Source organism: Talpa europaea, assembly GCF_964194135.1.
Source record: "Talpa europaea genome assembly, chromosome: 5".
Classification (NCBI taxonomy): Eukaryota; Metazoa; Chordata; class Mammalia; order Eulipotyphla; family Talpidae; genus Talpa; species Talpa europaea.
Window position 1 is genome coordinate 143021915 of NC_140071.1, and position 21316 is coordinate 143043230.

The 21316-nt window shown below is 51.2% G+C and overlaps 1 protein-coding gene across 1 annotated transcript in view; it reads right to left on the bottom strand.

The window, feature by feature from the left end:
- HTT (huntingtin) overlaps positions 1 to 21316 on the bottom strand; it is a gene marked incomplete at its 3' end in the record, with an annotated part of 99898 nt that overhangs the window by 74025 nt on the left and 4557 nt on the right. Inside the window, exons 2-7 of the mRNA XM_084233040.1 lie at positions 14057 to 14140; positions 9851 to 9971; positions 4625 to 4684; positions 4201 to 4280; positions 1355 to 1493; positions 89 to 230 (exon numbers count right to left, since the gene is read on the bottom strand). Coding sequence (XP_084089166.1) covers positions 89 to 230; positions 1355 to 1493; positions 4201 to 4280; positions 4625 to 4684; positions 9851 to 9971; positions 14057 to 14140 — 626 coding nt within the window. The remainder of the gene's footprint in view (positions 1 to 88; positions 231 to 1354; positions 1494 to 4200; positions 4281 to 4624; positions 4685 to 9850; positions 9972 to 14056; positions 14141 to 21316) is intronic.

The following is a 21316-nucleotide window of genomic DNA, read 5'->3' on the forward strand; positions in this document are numbered from 1 at the left end:
GGTGAGGCACCGCCTGATTTCAGAGCATTTCAAAGACCTGCCTGGAGTAAATGCTGGAGACTCCAGCACAAATGCGCTTGCTCCTTACCTAGAAGCACGTTTAACAGCCAGCTATAAAAATACTGCGTCCTTCTCGAGTGCTGACAGATGCTGACTGCTGAACTGGCTGCTGTCCGCCGAATGGTAGGGGAGCTTGACTTCAGATTTGCTATGAACGCCTTCAACAGAACCTATGGAAGCAGAAATCCCCGCACAAGGGGATTATGAAGCTCATCAAGACATTTTTGTAAAATTTAACATACTTCAAATTCTTGCAATCTCCAAAGAATGAAAAGGAGTGACCATGTGGTGGCCGTCACTTGGGAAGCCCACTCCCACTGTACTAACTCACATTGGAGCAGCGACCAGGCGCGGGGCGCCATGCAGCGTGCTCTGTGCATCACTGAACACGTCGGGCACTGTCGGGCCCTCGCCCGGATTGTGACCCCAGGCAAACAGGCAGCAAATCCACAGGCTAGACTCTAACCTATACATACACAGTGGCCAGCATACGGTGAGCCAGCGATGGCTGCGTCTCAGTGAACATGCCACTCAGACCCTTGGGCCACAGGGACCCCTGTGGTCTGTGGCTTCTAGTTCCTCCCACGGAAACCCCACCCGGGCAACCCAATCAACTTCTCTCTGATAAATCTTCCTTGCTCCAAGTGGAGATGTCGGCATCTTAAAAACTACTCTGAGTGAAGACATACTCAGACACGACTCTGCTGTGAGCTCAAATTATAAGCACAGTGGAAGCTGAGCATCAAGATGAAGAGCCAGCCCGCGCTGAACTTGAGCAATTAGCAATAATAAGCAATAAACTGAATCTGAGAGCCTGAGGGGCCCTGCCGCCTGCAGGCGGGCGTGCAGAGCACCCCAAGTGACTGTCTCCCACTGCCGCGGTGTTTCCTCAGCTATCTCAGGAAGACAAGGTCATGCCCTGGAAAGAAGCCTCTGAACCTGCATCTAGAACCACCTCCTAGTCAACTCTTCACCACACAGTAGGAAAGCAGAAGGGTGACTCAAAATAACTCAAGATTTTAATCTAGATTGCGAAGCAAACATAACTCAGAAGTACCCTCAAGGCCCTCATCACAAGAGTAAAGTGTTCTGCCACAACGTCAGGTGATGTAACTAGATTTTCATGATGACCACTTCGCAATGCATGCATGACACAAGCTGCGTGATACCGGCCACCTAGCACTGACAGGTCATGCTGTTTAGCTACCAGGAGAAAGTGAACAATGGAAAGGCAGCCTGCTCAAACTTGGCCCCGAGACTCAGTCAACAAGTCTGTGACTTGAGAAGACCATACCTTAATTTCATTGTCGTTTGCAAAATTGCCAAAAGCAGCCATAATTTTGGGTATAGCTGCAGCCAAGGTCTCCTGAACAGATTCCTCAGGTCTCTTGCTCGTTCGTGTCAGACAAGGTAAAAGGTTTACCAAGTAAGGCCTGTGTGGGTGAACAGATGGAATTATCTCCAGGTGTACTTTCATGAACAACATAAGCAATTACTTTAGTGCCTGCTGGGGAAAGTCACTTTTTATCTGCAACTCACTCATGAACAGAAAGTCAACCAGCCTACGCTAACAGAACAGGAGGTGAAATGCAGGTGGCATTCAAATGTTGGGAGACACTCTTCCTTCATTTCTCTTATAACCACAGAGGACTCCGAAAAGCCGGGCTTAAAATTATGTGCAGGAAAATGTGTAAGTTATTAAAATATACTGTAGGGCCTCCCCTGGTGGTGTAGCGGTCGAGCGCTAGGCTGCGAAGCTGCCCGCAGCCTCTGCAGCGCCGGTTGGATCCCCGGCCGCCGGCGAGGGTCCCACATGGCGCACAGACCTCTCCTGCCGCGCCCGCTGCTCCCCTCAGCAATGCATTTAACAGAACAGTCTGCCTGTTCTGTTCCCTGCTCTGGCTCTGGTGAATTCTCTCACCCTCCCGTGCTTCTGACTGTACCCAGTGCTTGTATAAATAAATAAATCTTTAAAAAATAAATAAAATATACTGTAAATTAAAAATAAATATAATGCCAGGCCTTCCTGGTGGCCCAGGTGGTTGAGTGCTGCACTGTGAAGCTGTCCCCAGCCTCGGCAGCGTGGGTTCGATCCCAGCTGGCCGGCGAGAATCCCACATGGCGCGGCAGACCTCTCCTGTCTCCCCGCTGCTCCCCTCAGCAGTGTATTTCATCAGTCTGCCTGTTCCGTTCCCCACTGTCTCTGGTGAATCCTCTCACCCTCCCGTGTATCCAGCCCCACACCCTGGCTCTTGTATAAATAAAAATAAATAAATAAATATAATGCCATTTAAAAGAAAAGTTTTAAGAATGAAGTTTTCTTTTTTTAAGATTTATTTTATTTATAGAAGAACCGGGGTACAGGCCAGATGTGCAGGAGCGTGAGAGAACTCACCAGAGCCAGAGCGGGGAACAGAACAGGCAGACTGACTGAAACACTGCTGAGGGGAGCAGCGGGTGCGACAGGAGAGGTCTGTTGTGCCATGTGAGTTGCTTCCCGACCGAGGGGATCGAAGCAGCAGTGCAGAGGCTGCAGACAGGTTCATAGAGCTGCACTCAACCACTTACGCCACCAGGGAGGCCCTAAAGTTTTCTTGAAAAAGAAACACTACCAAGAAAAATTTTTCAGTGTTTGCGCTGTTACGTCTTACAGACAAGATGCCGAAGACGAGAGAAGCATCAGGCACAACCAGAACACATGAGCTAAGTGTGGAGGCGCCCTCTGTGGGCAGAGATGGGCACGAGCCGGTCAACACCTATGACTGTGGGGAGACTTTCCAACAAGAAACAGATACCCCCATGAGGAGAAAAATAAAACAGGCCATCGAATCCATGGAGAGTGTCTGAGGAGCCGGCGGGGCTAGGAAGGAGCCCCGGCTTGTCTGAATGGCTCCAGGAGACGAGTGAAGACCCCAAGGGAATGAAATGGCCTGCTCCTATTTTTAGGCGACTTTGGCTCTGTGAAGAGCTCAGGAGGATGTATTGCTTCAGAACTATAAAAAATTGTTCGAAAAAAGGAGAATAAAAGAGACTACGTATCAAGAAATTTCTTGGAGGGCCTCCCCGGTGGCGCAGCGGTTGAGCGCTGGGTTGCAAAGCTGCCCGCGGCCTCTGCAGTGCCGGTTCAATCCCCGGCTGCTCCCCGGCCACCGGAGGAGGGTCCCACTTGGCGCGCAGACCTCTCCTGCCGCCCGCTGCTCCCCTCAGCAGTGTACTTCGGTCCTTCTGCCTGCTCTGCTCCCCGCTCTGGCTCTGGTGAATTCTCTCACCCTCCCGCGCTTCTGACTGTACCCAGTGCTTGCATAAATAAATAATCTTAATAAATAAATAAATAAATAAAAATAAATTTCTTGGAACTTAACTGGACTTATTTTGATTATTTCACAAAATACACAAATATCAAATCATTACATTGTATATACGAAACTAATGATGCTATCTGTCAACTATCCCTCCACTTCCTTACTGACTGTATCTCTGCGGCTATGTAAGATTCTTAGTAAACTCCAACTCACAGGAATATATCCCTGTCTCACACGAATAGTGAGGGTTTCGGCTACTCATCCAGTTCCTGTGGAGAGACGTAAGTGTCCCTGGGACATCAACCTGGTTTTTTCCAGGAAGGATAGAAGGAAGGTTGACGGGAGCCCTGGTTCCACTTTCACTTCTCAATCCATTAAGTCAGAACTGTTTCGACTTCTCACACTTCTTCGTCACTGAACATTCCCATTCTTAACCCGCAGACTAGACAAATGCACAGTTTTCAGTAACCCTGAGAGCACGCCAACGAGGTTGGACTTGGCCTTCAGCCACTTGACAAGGATCTCTTCAGCAACTACCATGTGTGGACACTCAGCAGTGCTGGGCAGCAGCAGAGAGCAGGAGCAAGGCCCCTGCTGACCTGGGGTGTGCATCTTGGAAGTCTCTTGGGGGGGTGATTATGGAAAATAAACAAGCACACTGATAAAGTGTGAGAGATTATTCCTGAGAGTTGCAAGTGCTACAGAAGAAAGATAAACTAAACCATGTCAACTGCAATTCTGAGGGGCAGAGGGAACAGGGAAGACCTCTGGGGACGGGACATCTGAACAGAGATGTGGAGGATCCACAGGAGACAAAACAAAACCAAGCACAACTCACCTGCACTTCTGTGGCCGAACCAGGTGAGCCAGCTCAGCAAACCTCCAGAGGGCAGCGCGCAGGCTCCGAAACGCGCCGTTCTGCATGGGTGAAATGAGCCAGCAGGTGTTACACTTAACACCAAGAGAACTTCACATAAACAAAAGCATTTTTTTTACCATTAATTTCCAAGTTTACAGAAAAGGCCACGGAAATGTATAACTACTTTATAAATATTAATGTCTAGTGGGCTTCAATTATAGATATAAAAAATAAATTCCCATCTAATAAATAATGAAGCGTAACCACTTCAAGAGATAAAGTCTACTTTATCAAACAGCATATCCTTTTAACATTTTTACTTACTGAATGATAAAATTTCAGAAATACTGGTCAAGATAGTGAAACACTGCCATTTTTCCAACCATGTAAATGAAAGGCCTACCTTTTTAATTTCCTTATAGAGTTCTAACTGTAGCCTGGGAAGGTTGGAATCCATCAAAGCCTACAACAAAACACATGAGGTCTGTTCGAGGAAGACAGGTATCAGCAGTTCTCAAGAAAGCTACAAGACAACTAAAATTTCAACTTGGGGGCAAAGTGAAAAAGCAACTAGGCTTAGGCCCTATTTATTAAGGAAGAAAGAAGCATACATAAGCAGGAAGTTACCAAAAAACTGGATACATTCGTGGGGAGAGGAAAGGCAAGTGATGACAATCAAGTTCTACATAATATCAAAATAAAACGGTAGATGGCACAGATCCATCCTACAGCTGTCCTACCAACCCTTGACCCCGCAGTCCTCATTAAGTGAGACTGGCTGGAGCCCGCAACGTCAGTGATACGTGTGAGCCCTGTAGGGTAAGTAAAGTGTCAGGCTTTTCTGTCCTCCCGCCATTGGGATTGATGATGGAACCCTGCGGTCCTGAATGCACGCCTGATGGAGGGCACCTGGAGTAGGTGTGGAGTAAGCTCACTAGACTGAGCTTACAAGGGCGGCATCACGGGGACGCCAGCAGAGCGAAAGATGACCAGAGGAGCACCAGCAGAGAAGCAGAGGCTATGAGAGAACACCAGGGAGCCCAGGAAGAGTGAAGACTCACTGGGGGTTAGGAGGCCTGCCAGCCTCCTGGCCCCCCGGCACTGCTGCCTGCCGTGTACCTGGTAATCCCAATAAAAGCCTGAAAAGCCCCCGAGGGCTCCAGGATTCCTCCTTTACACCATCTGCTCAGGTCATAGAGATCCTGCTCTAGACCTTCCTGCCGCTACTGCCACCAGAGCCAGAGGGGCGGCAGAGCTCTGGGAGGTCAGAGCAGCTGGTGGCACAGAGCCCACACCCTTCCTAAGAATCTACTCTTTCTGGGCTGCATGGGCGCCCCCAAGCCCAGGGTTCCAGTGACCCTGGGAAGCCCCAGCAGGAGCCTCACATTCCTCACTGCCTCCCAGCTCGTCCAGCCTGAATCAAAACTAGCGGCCATGGGGCAAACCTCATCCCAGAAAAATGGCAGGCAGGAGCCAATGGCCCCAAGTCCACACAGGAGGCGGCTCCTCAAGGTGGAAGGAAGAGAGGAAAGATCTCTGGGCCCCGTTCATGCTTGTGGGAACCCTGGCTTCCAAAATAGTATTGCCAGTGGCTTGTCAACCAAGGACAGAGGCAAAATGTGACTAAGACGCCATCAAAAAGCCTTTCTCTGTGTGCTAACAGGGCACCTGAGGCCTACGGCTGAGCTGGCGTTAGTAACCCTGGGCTCACACCCTGGTCGACAAGCTTGAACCGCGAGGGCAGTGTCACATTTTAGGAGGGTCTGAAGAATAATACCTCAGAAACTTTTAAATCCTAATTCTGTTGCTTTAATTTGACTAAAAATCCTTCATTAAGCAAACCTAAGAGGACTTATATTAAAACACTACTTTTCAAATAAAACCTGAAGCCATGTCATGATTTAGCTTTATGAATGTTTTATAAACCATTATCAACTCATTTTGTAACAAGAGACAACTAATCCCCAACCCCCAATAACAGCAGAGAGTCAGTTCTCACAATCCTGGGTCACCTAACACCCTCCTGGGTCTCCCCTCCTCCTGAGCCTGCTCCCACCCCGGCACTGACAGGCTCTTCAGTCGTCAGACTCAGCCCTGCGGCCCCTCACGGCCCAGGCCCTGAGCCATCCAGCCTCAGACTCGCTCCTTTCCTTGGCCTGCCTGGCCCACTGCGTGGAGCCTCAGCTCTGGCCGCAGGCGGTCACCCGGGTGCTGCCCTATGAAAGCTGTCGGCAGGCTGCGTCCATCTCCCGCACATCTCATTCTCGCCCAAATAAAGCGCAACCCCGGGAACTACCTCAGCACCTCTGTTCTCTGGCAGCATCCTCAGCCACGGCCCTCCACAGAAGCAACCCAGCACACCCTCCAGACAGGATGCTGGGAGGCAAGGAAGGTCCCCATCTCCGGCTTCACCTGCTCACTGTCACCTCCAGGAAGCCTTCTCAGCATCCCCAGACGGAAATCACTTTAGCCTGCCGACTAGTGGTGAGCTGCCAAAGCTCTGAAGACAAGAGCAACAGCCATGCCTGAAGTAACACGCACGTGGCCCCACAGGAAGGGTCACCTCCTGTAAGCAAGAGCTGAATCAGGCTGAATCAGATCCTGGTGTGTTTTCCTATGCTAATAAAAAGCTAACTGTGGGGCCTCCCCAGTGGCGAAGCGGTTGAGCGCTGGGTTGCGAAGCTGCCCGCAGCCTCTGCAGCGCCAGTTCGATCCCCGGCCACCAGGGGAGGGTCCCACATGGCGCGCAGACCTCTCCTGCTGCCCGCTGCTCCCCTCAGCAGCGTACTTCATCAGTCTGCCTGCTCTGCTCCCCGCTCTGGCTCCGGTGAATTCTCTCACCCTCCCACACTTCTGACTGTACCCAGGGCTTGTATAAATAAATAAATAAATCTTTGAAAAAAAAAAAAAAAAAAAAAAAAGCTAACTGTGCTGCGTGGCCTTGCAGTGCAGAGTCTGGGCCCCGACACCAGTCAGCAGCAGTGTTCATCAGCGGACAGACAGCAGGGACATACGCAGCCGACTCCCGAGTGGCCACCCCTGCATTCTGCCCAACTCATCCAGTTACCCAGCCAATGCATCCTCTGCCACAGGGAGAGCAGACCTGGCCAAACACCCACTCCCAGCTCCCGGATGAAGCAGAAAGCATTCAAGGAAGCAGGCTTCTGGTTGCAGTCAAGTCCCAGGAGGCGCAACTTTCAGCAGAAAGAAAGGCTGAAAGAGACTGACCACCTCTGAGATTCAGGGCATGAGAAACTGGGATCTGCCCTGGCAGATTAGAAAAAGAGGGAACGGGGAACGGTCAGGCAATGACCAGGATGAGAGGCCAGGACCTAGTACCACAGCCCTTGGCCCCAGGCCCCCGTACACCATCAACCCGGCCAGCAGGCCTGGAACAGATCCTGGCGAAGACACGATGAAGTGCAGTACAGGGCAAGGCGTGACGTGATTAGCACCTCCACCGCGCTGGTCACACTGTTCTGCCGGCCTCCTCCACTTCCCTCCTGCCAGGACAAAGCAGCCTGTAACGGCCTCATCAGGTAAACTGATCCTAAGGATCAAAAGTCAGAATTTTGTCAGAAAAAGCCAACCTGGTCCTGCAGTGGGAATAATAAAGCAAACAAGGATATTCAGGCCTCAAGAGAAATTTAACTAAAAATAGGCCACCTGCGCAGCGGTTGAGCGCTGGGTTGCGAAGCTGCCCGCAGCCTCTGCAGCGCCGGTTCAATCCCCGGCTGCTCCCCGGCCACCGGAGGAGGGTCCCGCATGGCGCGCAGACCTCTCCTGCCGCCCGCTGCTCCCCTCAGCAGTGTCCTTCGGTCCTTCTGCCTGCTCTGCTCCCCGCTCCGGCTCTGGTGAATTCTCTCGCCCTCCCGCGCTTCTGACTTTACCCAGTGCTTGTATAAATAAATAAATAAAAATAAAAATAAATCTTAAAAACAAAAAAAAAAGGCCACCTGCCAGTGTGCCGTGGTCCCACACACCGGAGTGTCACCACGGGCCACCTCGTGTGGAGAACAAGGTAAATAGCCACCGGCCACTATCTCTGAGGCAGGAGGCAAGCAGAGGCATGCAAAGCAGCAGACTAGACAACCTCCTAGAGACAAAGAGGGTCCCCCTCATAGGCCACTCCAACAGAAGGAGTCTGAGCTTGTGAAGTTAGTGTCCTGGGAACAGGGTACCAGGATCCACAGGGCAGCACACAGAGCAGCTGAGGCTCTTGCGGGCCCCCCAATCTCTCAGTAAGATGTAAAGAACCTTATTAACAAGAATACCCTCACCACTCAGAGGCCCAGTGGAGGCAGGAGGCCGCCGTGCAGGTCACCTGCATTACCATCTTTGACCCTCGTCTGGTGGCCTCTTGCGGTTAAGGACGCACTCATGGGATGACATTTCCCAAGGTCCTTGAGCTGGCAGGGGCAGAAAGAGATCCACCCCACGTCTCCGCATCTCTCCCTGCCTGGCGATGGACGCAATCTCCTCAACGCGGGGCTAAAGGCTGACACTCCTCCTGCAGGAAGCTGGGCCCGCAGAGGCCACAGGAAGGGCGGTCTCCACAGAAAGACCTGGGAAGACTCCGGAAGACAGTGTTTTTCTTTTTCAAGACCCTACTGAAAAGGGAAATAATCCCCCTCACCTGCGGCAAGTTGGCGCTCTCGGTTCACCTGGCCAAAAAAGCAGCACTAAGAGTCTTCAAGGAAAATGAAGACATGGAGCCTCTTACCCAGAATCAGAGGTGGGACTCTCCTCAGACGCTGGAGGAGAGAAAACTGGAAAGGTCCAAAAAACACGGACCGTGCAGAGAGGGGACGTGGGAGACTGTCACCTCAACCGCTACCATGGGACAGCCGTGTGAGAGCATGGAGACTGTATCAGACACTCCTCCACAGCGTCAGCTGCAGTGAGAAGGAGATCAAAGCCTGCATACCCACTCCAAGGCCAGTCACCCGGCTATAGAAGGAGGAGGGTGGGCTGGGGACTCATGCAGTGGGGCAGGTGAGTCCCCCAGCACACTAGGAGGGTCTCTCTTCAATGGTGGCCGGAGAGAGGAGGTTAAAGCCTTGGCGGCAGTGGGCACCAACTCTGCAGCGGCAACAGGAGGAGACACGAGCAGAAGAAAGGCTCCCCCTTCGCACTCCTCCCTGCACCATCATCCCAGTGGCCTCTGGCTTCATCATCCTTTTCGGGGATCCCCCTTCTCCCCAGTCACATCACACGAGCCCAGCTAACCCACTCACTGCAGAAGTCACATCTCCACCTGCAAAGACGACGACTTGACCAGGTCTTAGGAGTGACGGGGAAGGAGACACCCAAGACAATCCACTCACACCCCCACAGCCCGCTCTCAGGACACCGCGTCTCTCTGGTTTCCACGCCAGAACGAATGTTGGCGTCTGCACAGACAGTGCCCACGAGCACCACTGGCCGCTGCCATGGCCCATGCCCGAGCTGCACTGGGCGGGCACGGGGCAAACAGCTCCTCCGCACAGCTTATGTACGAGCACGCTGGCGACACCAGAGCACCCCAAACCACACGCCATAAGCGAGAGCCATGCAGACGTCCCCGCGACATTGCCCTGACGCAAGGGGAAGCCCGTCGTGGCCTGTGCCCACAGCCCACAGGCCTTGCCTTGATGACTCTGTTGAGGCACTCGTCAGCCACCATCCTGACGTCCGACTCCGCATCGTCGCTGCACAGCAGGAAGAGTTCCATGGCAATGCCCAGAAGCTTCTGGAACTCTGGAGAATTTCTAAGTAAAAAAAGAAAAGAAACTATCACAGTCAAGAGGGGTTCCAGAATTCATGACGACCAAGAGAGTGTGTGTGTGCGTGTGTGTGTGTGTGAGAGAGAGAGAGAGAGAGAGAGAGAGAGAGAGAGAGAGATCATCTTCTGCCTTTCTACACATTACAGACTCTGTGACTGCATTGCATTTAGAGTCCATCAGGATAATATTTCATCTCAAGATTCTTAACCACATCGGTATCTAACTTTTTTCTCATTCCACATTTTTCCACAGGAAATATGATATAGGTGTTAGCGCTTATGTTTATAAGCCCCATCATATTTCTTGTCTTCTGAACTACCTACTTCTTGGTCTTCGCCTTCGTCCTACTAGGATCATGGTCTTCTTAACGATGGATAAAGACCTTTGCTATATGTCTGTCAACACTTTCTCCAAGTTGAATTTCTTTTGAGTTTATGGATTTTGACATACAGAACTATATTCCAGTCAAAACAAGTTTATTCTTTATATTGTTAGCCTTCCCCCTCGGTCTAAGATTAAGCGTTCTTTTGATAGCAATAATTTCAGTTTTGTTCCAGTAGTAAATTAATCTGACATTTAAGTTTGTTTGCAGTATGAGGCAGACAGCACTCTCCCCCTGGCTGGCTGGTTCAAAGATCCCTCATTTTCCTGCTACTACAAAATGTTGCCTTCATCCTAAGTTCCCCAACACAGATACATAGAGTCTGTCTCTCTCTTTTAAAAAGATTTATTTATACAAGAACCAGGGTACAGACCAGATGTGCAGGAGGGTGAGAGGATTCACCAGAGACAGAGTGGGGAACAGAACAGGCAGACTGAAATACTGAAATACACTGCTGAGGGGAGCAGTGGGCGCAACAGGAGAGGTCTGCCGTGCCATGTGGGATTCTCACCAGCTGGTCGGGATCGAACCTGCGCTGCGGAGGCGCAAACAACTTCACAGTGCAGCGCTCAATTGCCTGTGCCACCAGGGAGGCCCAAGTCTCTTTCTCTTTACTAATTTCATTCCATACCTTCTAGAATATCAACTGCTATTCACTGTCATGTACACCAGCTCTCACCATATTGCTGATGGTTTCTGATTTTCTTTGGAACGCTTATTCTTGCAAGATGAACAAGTTCAAAAATAACCCTACTACAATTTAAAATTATGAGTTATGTTAGAGAAAAATTCAACTTTAGGCTAAAAAGCTTTTCCTATAGGAAGGAATTAGTCATCTATCTCTTTTAGGAAAGCCAATAGCAATCTTTATATAGTTCCTGAATTTTTTTTTAAGCAAAAATAAATATATTTGCTACTTTTTCTCAATATGCATAGAGATTGGTGGAGAAAATACTATCCAGGAAAGTTGCAAATATGAAACAAAACAAAAAAGAACAAAGCAAAAATGAATAACAAAGAAATGAATAAGATCCATAAGAAGGGGAATATAAAAAGTTATTCTGAGAAAAATATTAACAAATAATGGAGGGGTATAATATATCCCTGGACTGGAAAACTTTTAAAATTTACGTTTTACAATGTAAATTATTAAATATATATATTTTAAAGATTTATCTTTTTTATTTTATTTAAATTTTTTTTATATTCCCCATACAATTACAACCCCCTTATTTTGACCCCAACCCCTGCTTTCCCCACCCCCCACCCCCCAAAGAGTGTGTCTGGTTCGTAGTAGTTTGTTGATTTTGATTTTTTTCTTTCTTATAGTTATTCTTTTCCCTGGTCCCTTATTTAGGTTTTCTAGATCCCTGCTATGAGTGAGACCATCCGGTATTTTTCTTTTTCTTTCTGGCTTACTTCGCTGAGCACGATCCCTTCCAGCGCCATCCATGTTGCTGCAAATGGCATGTGTTTATCTTTTTTGACTGCTGAGTAATATTCCATGGTGTATATGGACCACATCTTCTTGATCTAGTTCCTGAATTTTTCTGTTAGTTCTTAGAATTTTATACTTTGGGGCTACTATGCACTGGCTCTTGAACCATTTCATCTTCTGCATTATGCTAACATAATACATAGGAAATCTACTGGTTGCTGTGTATTTCCTCCCCCCCACACACACACCAAGGCAGACTTGCTTAGACAAAGGTCCCCAGGATTTCACAAAAGGATACTTGTTAACAACAAATTCCCCAGATTCTACACAAACAGAAGGTGTAAGTGTGTTTGGAAGAGAGGGTGGCGAGTTATCTTCCTTAGTAAAGTTTTGACAAATTTCCGAGATGATTTTTGACACTCCTATTTACGGACCAGCAGCTTAGACCGCACCAAAATGAGAGCACACGTGCTAACAGTCACACCGAAGGGAAGCTTCAGATTAACGACTCTAGACACTGCATTAAATGACCTCGCTGGAGGCAAAGTGAGTATATCACAGGAGCTACAGAAATGAACCCAAAAGTTACTAAAATTCAAGAAGTTACAGGAAACACCAGCCATCGAGGTTTTATCAAACACTGCATGTAATAAAACATCTCAGGTCTATACTCTGAAATTCCTACAAAGAAAAGAATGTCTTACAACAAACTCCTTCTCTGATCTGATGAGACCCAAGAGAACCTCTCTGGGTCCATAAAAAACCCTAGGAACACCCTCCTCTCAGAGCCGACCAGCAGCACTAGCCCATGAAAACCAGAGACACACTGATGTGGAAACTGCCCCCAGCTTGATGTTTGGCTGAAGATGGCAAACTGAACCACCCATCAATCTTAAGGTAGCTCACCGGGCGCTACTATTTGCGGGTCTAAGTCAACATCCCATCAATTCCACTGAGAATCACAAGAAACAAAGAGCATGAGGTGGGTTGGAAGAGCCCCATGAACTGGCAGTCCTGGAGGCCAGGACCACGCCCACGGCCAGCGCGCAAGAAGCGATGACAACTCACAGCCGTGGGCAGCGTGTGTCAGGACAGGCCTTTCTCCCTCTCAGCCAGCGGACGAGCCATCTTCGCCGCTCTCCACAGCGTTCCGCATGTATTCCTGGCTCCCCGGTGTAAATCAGGTTTACATTTCATAAGCGAGGCAAGAAGCTTAAAGTTAAACTCGCCTAAAACCCTCTAGCTCTGACGAACAGATGGAATTCCAGTCTTCACCCCCCACTCTCAATATCGTGCTGCTGTTTATCACAGCACGCTACCTCAGAGCGCCTGTCCTTTCACTGTGGCACGTGCTCTCATGGTTATTTCATTTTCTTCCCATGGCATTTCTACAAATTAGACAAAACAAATCATCCACCATATTTCACAAATGATGGAATGAGTTCAACGGAGATGAAATACCGTGTGTGAAATCACTTTGAAAGCATAAAATACAAATGTGTTAAGAATAAGTGAGTCATCAAGTTTCTGTCAGTAGTAAAGTCAAGGTTACTTTTCTCAGAGTTTTCTCTAGCAGATTAGAAAGAGCTCTTTGCAGCTTTCAGCAGAACACGGGGAAAGAGAAGCAAGGAGAGTAGTATCGCACACATGCGCGCCCCTCCGGATAGATCCAGGGTGTGCACAGATTCATCTGCCTCCCGCTCAGCTGTTACACACAGGCCCAAACTACCTGCCCCCACCGCAGCCAGGAGCAGCCGTCGGAGAGGCTGTCAAACGCAGAATGAGAATTAGCCGAGAAGCTAGAGAAGAAGGTGGCGCTCGTTCACCCCAGAAGGAAGAACAAGCAAAGGATCCCACCACGCCCAGAGCACAGAAGGGCAGCAGCAGGCACCCTGGGAGGCCGGCCCCGCAGGGCGACAGGAAGCAGGCTGCCCCAGAAAAGCCAGAAAAGGGAGAGCCTGGACAGTCCAATTACTGGAACAGTCCATGTTGTTCCAGTTACTGCAACAAATAGCAAACAAAAGTGATTCTGTAGTAATCACATGACCGACGGTGCTAATTAAATATAAACAAGCAGTTCAATCATGACTGCGACTGCGCAGGAGTTTACCAAGAGCAAACGTTACTTGTAGTGGGGCTTGGGGGGAAAGGTCCTCCTTTTAAGCAGATTTCTCCGGCGGCTAAGCCCGCGGGGACCACGAGGACTGCGAGCAGAAAGTCCTCGCTGCCAGAAAGCGCGCGCACAGTTACCTGAGCGACTGGGCCACTATGTTCTCACATATGGTCAGGCAGTGGTTCACGCGGTCTTTCTTGGTGGCCGAAAGCTCTTTCTTTCTAGAAGAAAAGAAGGGAAGGACGTGAACACATGCTGAACTGTCTGTCTGGCCTGCTTATCCCTACACATCGCTCACCCAGCGCTGGGAGACTACCGGAGCGGCGGTCAGGTGGGGGGGGGGGGGGCGCGCTCAGCCAAGGCCTCCCTAACCTACGCTGCTCCTTAGAGTCAGGGACATGACCGAAGGACCAGACCCCCCCACCCTAGAGGACTCATGGGGCGGACAGGCCTGCCCAGGCCCAGGCCTGCACCCATGAGGCGCACTGCAGCACACCCTGGCACCGCGGCCTCCCACACACCTCACGCTCTCTACTCAGAACCAAGCCAGGCATACAAACAGCTACTTGCTCCTGTATCTCCCAGCAGCTAGAAAAACTCCCCCTGCTCAGAGCCTTTCTCAATCCAGAGTCTGAAGAATTCTCAAAAGAGGCGGCAAACAGCCAGGTCAAGAGGGTCAGACTTAAGGGGGGGGTCGTCAGGGGCCGGGGAGGCTGCAGGCTCCCTGCCCCACCCAAGGGCGGTGGAGCTGAGCAGGGAGGAGGGGAAGCGGGAGGAGACCCAAGGAGGAAGGAAGGAGGAGCCTGGAGGAGGCGGGGCAGAGACGGGTGGAGAATGGGCGAGCCCGGCGGGGAAGTGACAGCGGCCGCATCGATCTGGATTCCGATTCTGCTCCTTCCGCCCCAGACGCGCTGGGCCCGTCTGCCCCTTCCCAGGGGTCCCCACCAGGAGGTGCCTGAGACGCGTGGCAGGTTTTCGGGCCTCGGTGCTTGGCTGGGCATTTACCCAAGGGGGGGCGGGTGACTCGGGAGCTTGATCTGGAACCTGTATTCTGCGCCTCTTCCCGCGCACTGCGGGCGCCGAAGCTCCTTCCCGTCGACGGGCTCGGGCGCTGGAGCGTGTTCTGTCTCGACGCGGGGGAACGGCAGGTCCTATTCAGAGCGGGCAGGTTTGGGGGCCCAGGGGTGCCCACTCCCTGCCCGGGAACAAGACTAAAGGTGTTTGCTTCCAGGTAGGTACCATCAAACTCAGGTAGAGAGGCTTCAAGGAGGAAGCCAAAAAGTACGGCAAGTTTAAGAACCACACCCAGAGAAGTCGGTGGGCACAGGGCACCCCGGTGACTCGGCAGACCCCGGAGACGACCGCAGCCCTGCGGGAATTCCACTGTGCAGGAAATGAAAAGCCTAAGCTGCAAACATCCGTGATCAACTTTAATCCCCAATAAACCCTCAGACTCAAAGCGTCTCTGAAGTACCAGGCTCCCACGGCCGCAAATCCCACGAGGGCACGCTCCCCACAGGGCATCACGGAGGCGGCCAGGGAGAAAAGGAGGAGCCTTCACCGAGTAGGGGAGGGGCAGGGCAAGGAGCCAGAAAGGCCAGACCACCGGAGAGAGGACGCCAGAGAAAAAGGGTCAAGATGTGTGGGGCGCTGTGCCTCCCAGCCCTCCCACGCCCTCCCCGCCAGGCCAGCCTCCCTGCCTGGGGCACCTGTGTGCCTGGTCCCCTGACAGCATTAGGGCCGGCGAAACCCACCGCGGGCTTCCAACGCTCCTTTATCTGTCTGCCCGAGTCCACAGTGAACCTGCCCTGCGCTCGCCCCTGCACCATTCATCTGACATTCCGCAAGAGACGAGGTTATGACCTGACCGAGTCAATTTCGCTAGATGTTCAGAAAGCCAAGACTGAACAAAGAATTTCCACAAAGGAAGTTTTTTATTCGGGCAGCGCTGCCACGGGAGCACTCCACAGCCACTCACAGAGCGTCTCCCCGGCCCCGCCGGAGAAGGCGCCAAGGGGGAAGAGAGAGGGCCTCTCGCACACTGCGGGTGTTGGGACTGGCCAGCTGGTCTGGCCAACTGACAGCTATCGATGCTTTCGCTCAGGAGCACATACCTGTCCTTAAACCAGGCCTTACAACCGCCAGATGATCTCTACGAGGCACGTGCAGTGCTGGGAGTGGGGACACGGTCAGCAGCCCCACCTTTGATGTTACAACAAAATTACAAGAACGGAAAATGGCCAGTAGCCCCCAGGGGCTACAGGGGGAGCTGATAGCAAAGAGGCATGGGGACCTCTGGGGGGCTAACGGACCTGTTCTAAATCTCAGGCGTGTCGTGATTCCACGGCCTTAAGGGCTGATCAAACCTCATGGGCCTGTACAGTGGAAAGGGCACGTTTTACTACGTGGAATCACACCTCCACTGGAAGCAGCCAGTGCAGCGAGAATTAAAAAACCCCCTCCCTTAGCTTTCCCCACCAAGATGGCCAGAGAGAAAATCAAAATCAAAGCGTGTAGGGAGCAAACCGCCTCACCTGTCCACTGCCCTTTGATTTCCACGGCAAGCCCCTGCCCAGCGTGTCTTCCCCGGACTGCAGCCAATCGCCCCCTGCTACCTAGGTGTGGCCCCTCGGCACGACAGTCTGTCACGCCTCCAGGAATGACTCCTCAGGGATGTGGAAATGAGAGCAGGGTTACTAACGAACACAACTTGGTGGCTGTCAGAACAGAAGTACTCAAGGCCTGAGGTCTCCAGCAGAGCTGGAGTCAAAGCAGGAGCTCTCCCGAGGAGTTGTCAGGGCAGACCCTGGTCAGTTGGTCATAGCTGTCAGAGCGCAGGAGGGGAGTCCCCAGGCCTCACCTGTGTTCAACACAAAGCTGGCCAGGACTTGACCTGGGAATGAGGGAGCCCAAACCAGGCAACTCTCACGCCCTCTAGTGGTCAGGAAACGTGCTTAGCAGCGAGTCAACAAGCCGCCATCTCTGTGGTGACGAGTGACAGCGTGGGATTTCAGTGTGTGCTTCTCTGGGTAGAACCACCAGGCCCCAGAGAACTGTAAAGACAGCGCCACCATGCTCATCACCCACATGCCCAACGGCCAGACAGAGAGCCCCAGGGAACACTTATATTTTAAAAGTAACAGAGGCACGACAGACCTCTCCTGCCGCGCCCGCTGCTCCCCTCAGCAATGTATTTCGTCAGTCTGCCTGTTCCGTTCCCAGCTCTGGCTCTAGTGAATTCTCTCACCCTCCCGTGCTTCTGACTGTCCCCAGTGCTTGTATAAATAAATAGATAAATCTTTAAAAATAAATAAATAAATAAAAGTAACAGGCACAAATGAGTTTTATTTTTAAAAAAAAAGATTTATTTATTTATTTATGCAAGCACTGGGGACAGTCAGAAGCGCGGGAGGGTGAGAGAATTCACCAGAGCCAGAGCGGGGAGCAGAGCAGGCAGAAGGACCGAAGGACACTGCTGAGGGGAGCAGCGGGCGGCAGGAGAGGTCTGCGCGCCATGCGGGACCCTCCTCCGGTGGCCGGGGAGCAGCCGGGGATCGAACCGGCACTGCAGAGGCCGCGGGCAGCTTCGCAACCCAGCGCTCAACCGCTGCGCCACCGGGGAGGCCCACAAATATGAGTTTTACAAAGAACTTTGTCTTCTGCTCATATACGAGATCGAGCAAAAGCATACAGTTAGCAATAAAGAATTCAGCACCAGGGGCCTCCCTCGTGGTGCAAGGGGCTAAGATGCAGCGCTATGAAGCTATGCACAGTCACTGCAGCACAAGTTCAATCCCCAGCCAGGGAGCTACCCACATGGTGCAGCAGACCTCTCCTGACTCACCTGCTGCTCCCCTCAGCAGTGTATTTCAGTCAGTCTGCCTGTTTTGCTCCCCACTCCGTCTCTGGTGAATTCTCTCACCCTCAACCCCTCTGGCCTGTACCCCAGCTCTTGTATGCATAAATAAATCTTAAAAAAAAAAAAAAAAAAAAGAATTCAGCACCAGGCCCAAGGCCCACGCCCACCATGTCTAAGACCTGTTTGCACGGCTCCCTGTGCCAGAGCTTGAACAAGGACAGGCCAGCCTCATCCAACAAAATGAAAGAAAGCTCTGCTTTGTCCGTGTCACCTAGTGTCCCTTCGTGTACCTTGTGGGGAAGGGCCTGCCAGCCAGGACCTCACCACACTCCTTGGGAGTAACTGTCCCCACGTTATCTCCCCAGGGATGCCGGACTCACAGAGAGTGAGATGCCTCTGCGAGCAGCACCAGCACAACTACACTTGACAGGCGTCTCACAGAAGCCAGTAAAGGGGAGGAGAGAATCTTCTGCAGAACAGGCTAAATACACACCAACACTGACTCAAAAGTTCCTGAGTCAGCCTTACAAATAGGATTCAGAAGATAAAGGATAACTACTTTAAACCTGAGTTTCTAGAAGCAAGAGTTAAGAGAAAAGTTGAAACAGCAAAGCTTAAAAAAGAAAATAACTATGGGGCCTCCCCTGGTGGTGCAGGCGGTTGAGCGCCGTGCTGTGAAGCTGTCCACAGCCACTGCAGCATGAATTTGATCCCTGGCCAGCCAGCGAGCTATCCACATGGTGCAGCAGACCTCTCCTGTCACACCCGCTGCTCCCCTCAGCAGTGTATTTCGTCAGTCTGCCTGTTCTGTTCCCCACTCTGTCTCTGGTGAATCCTCTCACCCTCCCGCATCTCCGGCCTGTGCCCCAGCTCTTGTATAAATAAATAAATCTTAACAAAAAAATAAAAAATAAAAGACACCAAAAAGCCTCTCCTTTTTATCACACCTGAGAATGTCCACATTTTAAAATGTGAGGTTCAGACTTTCTCAGATACCCTCACAAAACGACATTAACCAAAATTATTAGAAAAAAAATTTTTTAAGATTTTTATTTATTTTGCATAGAACTGGGTGCAGACTAGAGGTGGGGCCTCTCAGGGGAAAGGAAAAAAAAAAATTTTAAACCTTCCCAGCACCACCCAGTGCAGGTAAAAGAGCAACACTGTGACCAGTACACAGAACAGACCCCCTGTGCAAACCTCCCACCAGACTGCAGGTCCGAGACAATCTGGCCTCAGGCTGCCTCTCCACCACCCAACCGTCAGGAAACTCTGGCCACAAGGAAGAAGCCCAGTTTGGGTGGCACACTTCACACTCCTGTCTCATGTTTAAATGGGCTCGCCGGAAACACCTGCCTCTTGCCTGCAGCCCAGCAAGCACACAGGGGCCGACCCACACAGCCATGGCGGAACACCGTTAGCCGCTCAGAGGTGAGCGAGCTGACCAGCCTGTTCTACAAGAAGAGCAAGTATGGAGCCTCAAGAGAAAAGGGGCCGCCTTGCTCTGGGCAGCAGCTAGAGGAGCAGGGCAGAGCAGCCCAGACAGCTCAGCCCTTCCTGGGGACGCCACCTGCCCTTCACCAGGAGACCCCGCAGACCCACAACCCACTGGCAGGAGGGGCCGGAGCGCACGCTGGGCCAGCTCCAGAAATAGGAATTCCAGCTCTCTCATCAAATTTCTTATTTTGAGTTATGTTATTGTAAGATAATGTAAGAAAAACGGGACACTAAGTTCAGAGTGGGCAAGAGGGAGGTCGGGGCCCCCCAAGAAATGGAAAGCCAACGCTCCTCTTGGGCCTGGGGTGCGGGGCGCACCTGCCAGGACCTGGATGTGCAAACTCGGAGCCAGGGCCCCCCACTCGGCGCGCAGAGATGGGGTCCCGGGCAGCATCGCCCGCGCAACCAGGACTGAAGGGCAGGGGCAAGGATCAGGGGCTGCCTAATGTCCACCAAGTGCTGTACTATTTGCTGAGACAGTTCTAGAAAGCTAGGGCTCTTTCAGAGAGATTTAAGAAGAAATGGGACACCAAAAGTCATTTTGGAATTATTTTTCATAGTTTCTCGGTAAAGATGGTTTGGAAAAACATGCTTAGTTTAAAGCTGAGCATGTTTACACATATATGCACACATACATTTAAGTATGACTGTACAATATGTGCATATATAATATATAAATTATGATTTCATGGTCAAAATGCAGTCTTTTTTTTAAAGATTTTATTTATTTTTACGTAGAAGAACTGGGGTACAGGCCAGAGGTGGGGGGGAGGTGAGAGGATTCACCAGAGACAGAGTGGGGAATACAACAGGGGGATCCACTGAAATCCACTGCTGAGGGGAGCAGCGGGGAGACAGGAGAGGTCTGCCGCGCCATGTGGGTAGCTCCCTGGCAGGGGATGGAACTTGTGCTGCAGAGGCTGCGGACAGCTTCATCGTGCTGAGACTTAACCCCTGCGCCAACAGAAAGGCCCCAAAGTCCAGTCATTTAAATAGACCATCCTGCTGTCTTGTGAATGACGCTTGACTTGGGTGAGATTTTACTCCCGCCCATCACCATGAAGAGGTCTGCCATCTCTGGCAGACCGAGGACAGTCAGCTAAATTATATTAAAATTTCTATAAAAACAGACTGATAGGGGGCCTCCCCTGGCAGCGCAGCAGTTGAGCGCTGGGCTGCGAGGCTGCCCGCAGCCTCTGCAGCGCCGGTTCGTTCCCTGGCCACCAGCGAGGGTCCCACAAAAAAAAAAAAAAAAAAAAAAACAGACTGATAGGTCTGAAAATGCAAATTAAGATTTTGTTAAAAAGTGAAATTGCCGTTTGGCGAGGGGAACCAAGCCTAAGATGTCCGCCCCCCCGCCGCCCACAGTCTGCACCCCACAGAACAGGGCCGCGGAGCCGTCTCGCCAGGAGCGTGCTGCACACGGCAACGGGCACTGACGGAGTGCGGCAGAAAACCAATCTGCTATGCTCAGTGAAAAAAGTCTGACATAAAAGACCCCATTCTTATGAAATGTCCAGAATAGGCAAAACCATAGAGAAGCAGCTGAGTGGGTGCCAGGACTCGGGAAGGGAAAAGGAGAAGGGACTGCTAATGGGGAGCAGCTTTGAGTGACTGAAATGTTCTGGAAATTAGATAAAAGCGATGGTGGCAGAACCCTGTGAATGTACTAAACACCACTAAAGTGTACACTTTGAAGTGGTGAATTTCAGGGTATGAGTCATAATCTCCACTTTTAAAAATCTGTCTGCAAATTCTGCCAGCTCTTCCTCCCAAGAGCTCCAGAATCTGATCATTGTAACCACAGCATGGCTGCAACCGGCCTGGCACAGGCCACCAGTGCCCCCAGCCACCAGCACTGGCAGCCACCCATCTGCTCCCCATTCCTAAAACAGCACCATTTCAAGGCCTCTACAGAAGTAGAGGGTACAGGCAGGGATTACGCAGCCTCTGGGGACTAGCTTTTTCACTGGCATCATTTCCTCATTCATCGAGCTATTCCTTTATATTGCTGAGCAGGTACCCACTCACCTGTTGAAGG